The sequence below is a fragment of the Pyxicephalus adspersus genome, chromosome 3, assembly GCF_032062135.1.
Source record: "Pyxicephalus adspersus chromosome 3, UCB_Pads_2.0, whole genome shotgun sequence".
In the NCBI taxonomy this organism is placed as follows: Eukaryota; Metazoa; Chordata; class Amphibia; order Anura; family Pyxicephalidae; genus Pyxicephalus; species Pyxicephalus adspersus.
This window is the reverse complement of record NC_092860.1, coordinates 114,874,970-114,885,135: the sequence shown is the minus strand read 5'-3', so window position 1 is coordinate 114,885,135 and position 10,166 is coordinate 114,874,970. Positions and strand designations below refer to the sequence as shown.

Sequence of the window (10,166 nt, the reverse complement as noted above, 5' to 3'; positions counted from 1 at the left end):
AATGTACATAGAAATTTAAATATCAGCCGGAAGAAAGGGGAACGTTTTTTTTTCAATTATGGGCAGATTAAAAATTGCCTATAATTCCGTTACTTGCATTAACACAGCAGAGTTACCTCTTTGTTGTATTACCTGCCAATAGATCCTATATTCTTTTTACTTCCTTTAACAGGGCGACAATTTTATACATTCTTCGGAGAACAATTGTGCAGCAGCACTTTCAACCTGAGGTCTTAGATCGACATGCAGTCTAAAATAAATTTTAAAGCAAGCAATGAATCAGAATTTACCTCCAGTTAACACTTTTAGAGCAGCCATAGCAACATTAAAAAAATCTGTCTTTTCCACATATTGGGCTGTATATAAATGTGTAGAGCAATGTCAAATATAGCATGTTGGAAACTATTCATATATGGAAAACAATCAGTACCCTCCATAGGTTTAAATTTCCCATAACTAACCCCCCCCCCCTACCACCACCACCACACACACTCACTTCTCATAAGAAAAACATTTTGCATGGTTTTGAAGTGCCAGTTATTTAACTTTGAGTGAACCTCTACCCACACTAAGCAAGGTAAAGTACTCAAATACTCTGAACAAGCGGCAAAAGAACTTTGAAACAAATCTTAATAAACCTCTGTAACTTTAGCTATTGATAAATTCCACTTTATAGTTCTCAGCAGTGGTACTGAAACATTAGTTCTTCTTTTTCCTTTTTCTAGTATTTGGTGGCCAGCCAGCCAGTTATTGGCATCTTTGTTGTGTCTATTAAGGATGAATGACTTCACAGTACAAGCAGCTAGTCAAGAATGACCAAAAGTTCTTTTATTGCTTAATAATAAAAATATTGTCCATAGTCCAGGTACAGGTGCACTTTAAAAGTAAAAGTATAAAGAGTGTACGTGACCCAAATAAACTTCTTTGAGTAAAGACATCCCAACTTATTTCAGCCACAAAAGATCCTAATATAAGATAAAAGTTCACTCAAAAACTACTAGTGTTACTTCTGTTGTGTCAGGTGAATAATTTTCCATTAATAATACATGTATTGTAATAAAAGAAATGTTATATTAATCATCACATTGTAAAATTGCTATAATGAAGACATAGTGTCCTTTCTTTTCTTGGCTTTCAAACCACAGAAAAGATTGGTTTTATAGACCAGGGTTCCTCCCAGTTTATATTTCAGAGGGGATATTATCTTCCTGTGATAATATTAGATATGATGGAAGCGATTTCAGCAGATGTTTTTTAGTTATTTTGTTACATGTTATGACCTATATTTACTTTGTCATGAATATGATTTACGTATCTAAGGCTACAGCTTTAACTAAGCATTGTATAATTATTTTTATTATTTACTTTTAGAATTATTGTCAGTTTTTTTTTTCTGGGACCCTATAATGCTGATCATCATACCATCATTCAAAGTTTATTGGCGGTTCTAGTGTGCCATATTTATTTATCATCCAAATAACTTTTATTTCAATAGGATATGCAATACAGAATGTATAGGTCAAAGTGTTTAAAATATCCTAATATAACCCTAAATTTAAAATAAAATGACTGTCTTAGCAATATGAATATGTTTGTGCATCAGCCAAGATAGAAAGTGAATCGTGCCATATGAAATAGTCAGCAGGTATAAATGTGTATTTATGATTGAGATTTGTATTCCAACCACAAGCATACAGAACCCTATATATAACTAGTGTTCAAACCTCTGTGCATCCAAAACACAACACAAAGATTTGCATACACACCGTATGCATGTTGATTTTTTTTGTTTTTATTATTTTAAATAATACCTCTGCAAATTTACGTACACACCCTATGCATGTTTATTTTTTTATTATTATTATTATTATTATTTTCAATAATAGCTCTGCAAATTTAGTGCCTTTTTTTCCCATGCTTTTAATCATCTGTTATTGTGCACATTGCAGAGGAATGATATATTAGATTTTTCTGGTCATACAATATATACAATCATATGCACATAAGTAAATCTATTCCACTGTGTTAAGGGTCATGTTGCCATAGAAAGTATATAAAAGTGTTTTTTTTTGTGTTCTGTCACTGTTTTTTCTTTACTGAAGGCTAACTGCAATTCAACATAAAGAAAAAGGACAAAGAATCAAGGACATAGTTTATTATGTGTTTTTAATATATACAGTGATGTGCTACTGTGGTGTCTAAGGACACTGTTTTGCTGATCCTGTACTATCCATACAAGTTTTTTAAAATGATTTATAATTTTGGCATGATACTTTATGGCCCATCACCCAATATAACATCTGAATAAGTAAACATTTCCTACATCTGTCTTTGCTTTGCCTTTTTTTTTGCCCCTTAGGTGCCTACCCTACCATAAGCATGAGAGCTGTACTGTATATCTTGCACTTGATCTGATTTATCTCATTGATCTGATTTATATAATATTGAACTCTTTAACTTCTCAGGGTTATTATATAATCCACAACCAAGATACTTGTTGATGTTAAGTTGTACCGTGTGAACTGTCCATAGACTTTTGCAGGAGAAGGGACATAAAATTACTTTAGGAAAGCTACATCCTAAACAAAAAAAGTATGGATCTTACAAAGAACGTTAAGAGGGTAAATATGAATGGAGACTGTTGGGGCTTATCTCCACTACATAGCGAAAACAAATTATTATGATAAGCCCATCATAGTGAAAAATTGCACTATATATGAAAGAAACAAGAAAATGTATTTAGAAAATGTATTGTTTATTGTACTTTATAAGTTTGTAAGGGTTATTCACGATCTGGCAGTGTAGGGGCTCTTGGCAAGTGTTTCTGCACCTGCTCAGTACTTGCAATCAATGGCTTTAAAACGGTGTACTATGCTGAATAATAAAGGGGAAGGAGTAATTCTGTGGGGTATTAGAACGAATGAAGGAATTTTTTAGGGTAGGTACATCAATATCATACAACATATTGAAAATGATGATAAAGCGCTCCAAGACTAAAGAAAATAGAACTTTTTAACATAGGGGAATCCTAAAGTAACCTACAGGCTTTGGGGAACCACTGCTATATTTATTATTTCCATAACTCATGGTGCATTAGTATGGTGGTCAGTGGGAACAATTCCTCTTGTATTGCAAATGCATTGCCATTGGAAATTACTACTTTTACAGATATCCTACTTTTACAGATATCCAGAAATGTCATTGCTAACATTTAAATTGACCTGTGGTTGCTCACAAATTGCCTATTGCTCAAGAAATCCCTTGTAACCTTCAAGGAACCTAAGGGTTCCACAGAACCCTGGTTTAGCAACACTGGCAATAAACTATCAGGGGGAAATTTGAGTGATCCAGCAAACATAGACATTTGGTCCAGGACTAAAAACATTTGCCGGCAAATAGCAGGTAAAGTTTTTAGGAAAACTATTCCAGTTTTGCTGGATCAACCATGTTCCCTCATGATAGTCTATCATCTCAAGTCTCATAGATCATTATTAAAGTAGGCCCATTGTGTTAGATTCTCTTCTAGATTCATTGCCGTGTGAACCTTGGCAGATCTTTTTAAGTTACACATTTAGTTAAAAATCTAAGTACTAATATCAAAATCAAATCTGTCATTATCTGTCTTTTGGCTTCAGATGTTTCTTATAGTGTACCTATTTTCCTTTCAATTATAAAGGAAGGCCCTGAACTAAATCTCTGATTCTTGCAACCTTTGTCAAAATGTGACTAGTTTTGAATAAAATAAAAAATAATTTGTTTCACAATTCTCTTTAATTTTGGGACCTGTTAATCAGAAGAACCAGATATTTTTCCATAAAACATCAATCAGTGTGTTATTATAGAACAAACTAGCATTTCTAACTACCCATTGTAGACCTCCCCCTCTGGATGTTTCTGCTCCAAAGACTTCAAGCTGACAGCCACTTCCTGGGAATCATTTGCTAGAAGAGAAACAGCATTCAACTCCATTGCTAGTCGCTGCAGTGCTGGAAGGCTGGGCTCATCTGTATGAGTTCTTTTCCTAGACAAGACAGACTTTCACATAAGGCTTTTGTTATCTGGAAGAAAATACAGGTATAGAATATTCCGACAGAAGGAAAAAGTGACAAAGGAAGACATTTGAAGAGAACAAAAACCAAATGACATTGCGGCTGCACTGAATGAAACAAGAACTGGCTGTGAGAAAGTGATAATGGGTGAGTAACACAGTTCTGAGCCTGACATAATAACTATATTATTCTGCACATTCCTTTTAGGAGTTTCCTGAAAATGTATACAGGCATGATGAGATCCTGCACACAACCCCACATTGTTTCCTTTATTATACCTAGTGATGTTTGAAAACTTTATGCTGAGTGTCAAATTAAAACAATGTATCCCAGCCACAATTCTAAAAGTCAGTGGAGTGGCAACTTTTAATAGCATACCTGAAGCTTAGTTTCTGCTTAGAATTGTTTTATTTATTTGTATGGAACCATCATGTTTCACAGTGTTTACAGAGTGTATATAACTATTGGTTACTTATGTTTAAGGACGTTTACTAAGTGAATGACCCTCCAACAGTTATAGTTTACGGACATCCTCTTGGATACAACTGGAGCACCAAGACACTTGGGGAAAACTTCATGAAAAGTTGCTGATGGGAATTGGTCAAAGGATCCCAGGGCTGTAAAACAAGATGGTTAAAGTTGAACTCCAGTCTTGCACAGTCGTACGGGCCCCATCCTTGTATTTAAATTGCTGTCTCTTATTTTACTACACACTGCAAGCTTTTTTCATTGTGCTGTAGAAGCTGCAGAAAGTCAGATACAGCCTGCTTCATTTGGAGGAAATCCACCATTATCTAGCTATTTCCTCTTTAGCTTGACTCTTCCTGCCCTGCCTATTTCATTTGCTGGCCTTCAGTTCTTCCTATCATAGAGATTTAGCACTTGTGGTCATTACCTATGGTAAATTGCACCCTGCATAGAAATGCCCGTTCCGCCAGAGTGGCATCCGCAAATGAAGGTATTTGAATATTTGCATACCTTCCCCTAAGAAGTAAATTATGTAAAGAATTTTGCGTATTATCGTATTGCTGGGTTGGATATTCCCAAACACAATCACTCTAGACTCCTTACTGTGCCACTACTCATTTCACTACTGCATTTAAATTTACATTGGAAGCTTGAAACTTACTGGTGAAATGCCAAAGGGAAAGAAAGAGCGAAAGTGAGAAAATTATAGAGAACAGATTTCACGTGCAGATATATCCATCTTGCATGTGAGCAGCACTAAAAAAGTCTTTCTGCAGTGATTAATACAGAACACAGATACATATACAGGAATTTTAGTTGACATTCTACATTTGTAGCATTTACTGTATAGCATTAGCCATACACTTACGGTTTGACTAGCAATTCAGAGAGAATAGCACATTTTAAAAGTACTTAAAATGACCCATCACTCACTCTAAAAATGCCCATTGTAGCCTATGCAAATGTTTGTACAAGCATACTTTGTCAGAATGAAATTGCCAAGAACAAATGCCAAGAAGTTAGGAAGGGGGATGCAGGGAAACAACTGCCTGCCATCACTCTAATAAAATCAAGTTGCATGTACCAATTCACATAAAGCAGTGAGATCCTACACATATCCAGACATATACACCATGGCACATGGAGATGACATCACACATAAAAAGAAATATAGGACTTTACTGTGCCTAGGCTTGACAATGCTGCAACAGTGGCACATTAAATAAACTCTTGACTGGTAAACACAAAAGTCATACTAAGTAAGGTGGTGTCATTTATGGATGGAACTTACATGTATTAAGTAAAGAACGTTCTTCTTTAGGTGTCCTCATCACCTGCTCGTATCAAACCCATTAGACCTAGTAATCTGTCACTACTAGCACATAGGGTTTTTTTCAGAGTATCCCCTGTAACAAAGTTTTAGTTCTGTAGATCCTGGCAGTAAGCATTTTAGTAGTTAGTTAATATTTAGGTTGAGACAAATCATTCAGAACTGAGATACAATGAGGTGCATACATTGGTGAACTTTTTATATATTGGTAAAAACTGTGCACATATAATGCTTCTCCATAGTACACTGGAAGAGTTAAGGAGAACTCTCTAAGACAGGATGTTTATATTGATCAGAATACAGGTGAAAAAGAAGAAACAAAAAAAAGTAAAACAGCAACCACATACAAAGGCTGGTAAGCTAAAACATGTACATTTTTTAAACTATCCAGTAACCTCTATTTGGTTGGTACTAAATCTCTTTATATATTAGGAACAAAAGGAGACCAAGAAGTTGCTTTTTACATACTCATTATTCAATAAAAAAGTATAATGGATAGATTTGTTTATTATTATTAAAAACTGGTTAAAGATGCATAACAATATTCTACTTAGGCTACATTATGGCCCCTTTTCCAATGAATGTATGTAATGTCATGTATGAGATTCCCCACCATAGACCTTTATATGGTAATTGAAAGCATTGGGATAGTAGAACCCACAATTTCATAAGGAAATTACATTATGGCACTTCTAGAATAATGGGGCCTTTTTGCCCTTTGGGCTCATGCACATGTGTAACCCTGCCAATGACTCCCTTGTTTGGTGTCGGCTGTGTGTCCTAGGCACTACAGCAACCCCTACATAATACTTTAAATTGTCCCTCTTTTACCTGATGAAACGTGCCAGATATGATATATATTGGGAAGCCAGTATAACTAACTGAAACTTCTTCTTTTACGTCAAAATTCCACTCGATCTTACCTTAAATTTACATTCTTGTTTTAAACACATTGATGATATTTCCTAGGTGCATTCATTCCAAAAAATGTACTAGTAATAGTAAACACACTTTTTACCTCCCATTACATTACTGATGCAATGCATCAGTATAAATGGGCACTACGCATTTGTGCAGCCTTATAGACATGGTATATTTGCTCAGTTGACCATCAGAGCTTTAATATAAATGTTTTGTTATGTAATTATCTGCACTTTTCTGGCAGTGAAGTGTGTCCATATCTTTAAATCTAGTAAATCTCTATAAAGATTTGACTGCTACTAATTTTTGGCAAGGACAGCATGAATTACAAATTATAAGGGATTTCTGCAATGTCTCAGCCTGCTCTACAACACTTTGATCTGACTTCACTGTGACAGATTCACTTTAATCTGATTGGATGTTTGAACTGAACACAGGTTTCTCTAGGTCAGCATAAAAGTTATTTTTTCAGTAAATGAGTTCCCCTAGTGATTTCTTTTTAAGTATTGCATAGTCTCTTTGGTAAAGATGTGCCACATTTAACTTTGGTTTGTAAAGACCTGTTCTAAGAATACATTAACGTTTTAAAATAAGACTTCTGACCTTGTAAACTCCTTTAAGAAATGATTTGATACTGTTATTTTCTCTGTAAAGCTCCTCAACAACTTTAGTGCTACATTTCTCTTCACAAAAAAATGCAAAAAATCTTTTTCTTCAAAATGGGCATGTTAGGGCAAAAGCTTATTAAAACCTCAAAAGATGACACATTTTCTGAAAGCAGGAAGCCTGTAGATTGAAAAAGTGGTAATTGCAAATGTTTTATTACAATATTTAAACAACTGGATTTTTACTAAAAAATGCACAAAAGTTTAGCCCACACATCACATTAAAAAATTATGAATTTAGTTGGTTAGTTTGCTAAATTCAAAAGATGAGGCTATATCAAGCCTTAAAAATGAGAAAACGCAAAAAGCATATTAGGATACTTAAAAGTGTCCGCAGGTGAAACTGTCCAAAGGTTACATGTAACAAACTTTACATTTTCAAACCTTTACATCTCATTATTTAAATAGGTAAATCGAAACTAAAGTTCCAACTAGGCAGGGCTTTATTGCAGAAAGGGACAGGCAAAGTCCCTTCTGAAGGAAAACATATTTATCTGCATGATCGCTCTCTTTTTTTGTCAAAATCCCATCTTCCCCCGTAACTGTGAGCCACATAATTGGCCAAACAAGATGGCCAAAGACGGAAACAAGAAAAGAAGAAAAAAGATGGTGGCACCCACAACGAAACGGGGACAGGTAAATGTAAAAAAGATTTAGTTCCATTTTAACTGTAAATAATTTGCCTAGAATTAGTGAGGCAGGGATGTGGGTCTCATAACTTTTTACTTTTATTCAGCTTTATGTATTATTAATTTTATTTGTTTTTTTTTTTTTACTTTCACAAGGTATAAGTATAGTGTAAGTGAGAGGTCCTTAATTTTTATTGTTTTTTATTTATTGTAATTTTTTTATTATTATGCCCTCAGGGGCCTAGAAGACCTCCAGTTTCTTCCCTGCACAGTTTACATACAAATGGAGTACAGGATTCAATTTGATTTGTCCACATTCTGGTCCCTGGCTGTTATTTCAAGCACTTCTCAGGAATAACCATTTTTGCAATACATTCTTGACCCCATTACTGCTTGGAGTTAGTAGCAAGGTGATTAAAATAAGCAATCATTTTACTTTAACCATAATATTGAATATGTTGGAATATTTAAGTAAACAAAGTGGTAGTAATATTTGTATAATCTAGATTGCATGTGCAATCAACAAATTGAGCCATTGGCACCAAACATAAATTGTTCAGGCAAATATTCAGCACTAGCAGAGTAGCAGTGAACCGTGATTCCCAATGGGCTCAGCAGTGGACCCCACTCGAAAAGACCAACAGACCAGACAAACCATTCATATGTAGTGATAAGATAGTTATAGGAGGTCACAAACAAAAGAGTAAGGAACATGAAACACAGGGCCAGCCTGCAAAGAAAAGCATGAATACTCACCTGTCCCTCTGACTTTTCATCCAAACTCCAACAACTTACTGAACTATACAGTATCCAGCATGCCGATTATTTTTTTATATATATTTATAATTTTTTAAAGAAAAATAGGAAAAAAAAAATTAACCCCTCTAGTATTTAAATAAAAACACATTTTCAGCACTATGGAGAGCTCCTGCCGTAAATTTGTAATCTACGTAAAAGGCCTTTTTGCGGCCTGTTTATCTTATATTTGCAAGTGGCTGTCAGATTTACCAAGTACATATTCATTCTTTTATAAATAGAGCAAATGTGGGGATGTTTAACTAACAAATATACTAAAAAACACCAGCTAATGGGTGTATAAATGTTTTACCAATATCCTAAAATTTAAAATAGCCAGTCATGAATAGGCATTTGTAGGAATATTTGTATGTGCTGTTATTTATCGTATTCTTTCCCTGTCACGGTATTATTGTTGGCTCCTTGTCAGGCTGTAAGGCCTATACTGAGACTTACCTGTGACTTTCTAATGGGTAGAAGTAGTCAGGAACTTGTGGTAGCAGCCCTACCCTACACCTAAAAATAAAACACATACAGCATATTTCAGAATGCTAACATATAAGGATAGTTATACTTATTTTCAGAAAAGTGACAGTACTTTTCAGCTAAATCCATTTATTCACATGGTTAGATTACCACAATTCTTTTGTTAAAGCTTTGTGAATTGTGCCTTTGTTCTAGTACAGTGGTGTCTAAAGTGGCTTAAGAATGCACTGTAGCAAATAGTGCATGGTTTTAAATGTAGGTATGGTCACAGGTAGTAATCACGATAAACTCTAACAATAATCCCCATCACAGAATCCCCCTCTACACCGTAATCCTTTGCCAGTACAGTATGATCCAGCTACCACAGTAAATGCAGGCTACCTCAGTATTCCCTAACACCGTAACCCAGGACAAACACCACAAGCCATTTTGCTAAACCCCAACACAGATACCCCACAGTATCTTCAATAATGTAACCCCCAACACAATAATACCCAAAAACCCCCAACAGAGTAACCATCAACACAGTAATTTCCAGGGTCTAGTACAGTAACCACGACCTCCCACTCTAGAACTGCTATCAGAGATTTCTGGGCCCTATACTAGATAAACTTCCTGGGCCACCATCGTCCATATTTAAAAGTTCCAGCATTGCAAAATTCAAGTTATTTTGACCAGGGCCCAGTACAGAAGTACCCCTTGATGCCCCCCATCCCCCATTGTAGCCGTAAAACCCCCCTTTCTCCCACCCTCATCCCCGATTGTAGCTGTAAACCCCCCAATATTGGTGTTTAGCAGCTTTTCTTACCTGAGCAGTCCTGGT

General features: G+C 35.3%; 1 protein-coding gene across 1 annotated transcript in view; it reads left to right on the top strand.

The window, feature by feature from the left end:
- Positions 1–3,970: 3,970 nt before the first annotated feature.
- The window catches only part of GPM6A (glycoprotein M6A), a 112,307-nt gene continuing 106,111 nt past the window's right edge, over positions 3,971–10,166 (top strand). The window contains exon 1 of the mRNA XM_072406069.1: positions 3,971–4,196. Within this exon, the coding sequence (XP_072262170.1) occupies positions 4,193–4,196 (4 nt within the window). The 5' untranslated portion in view covers positions 3,971–4,192. The remainder of the gene's footprint in view (positions 4,197–10,166) is intronic.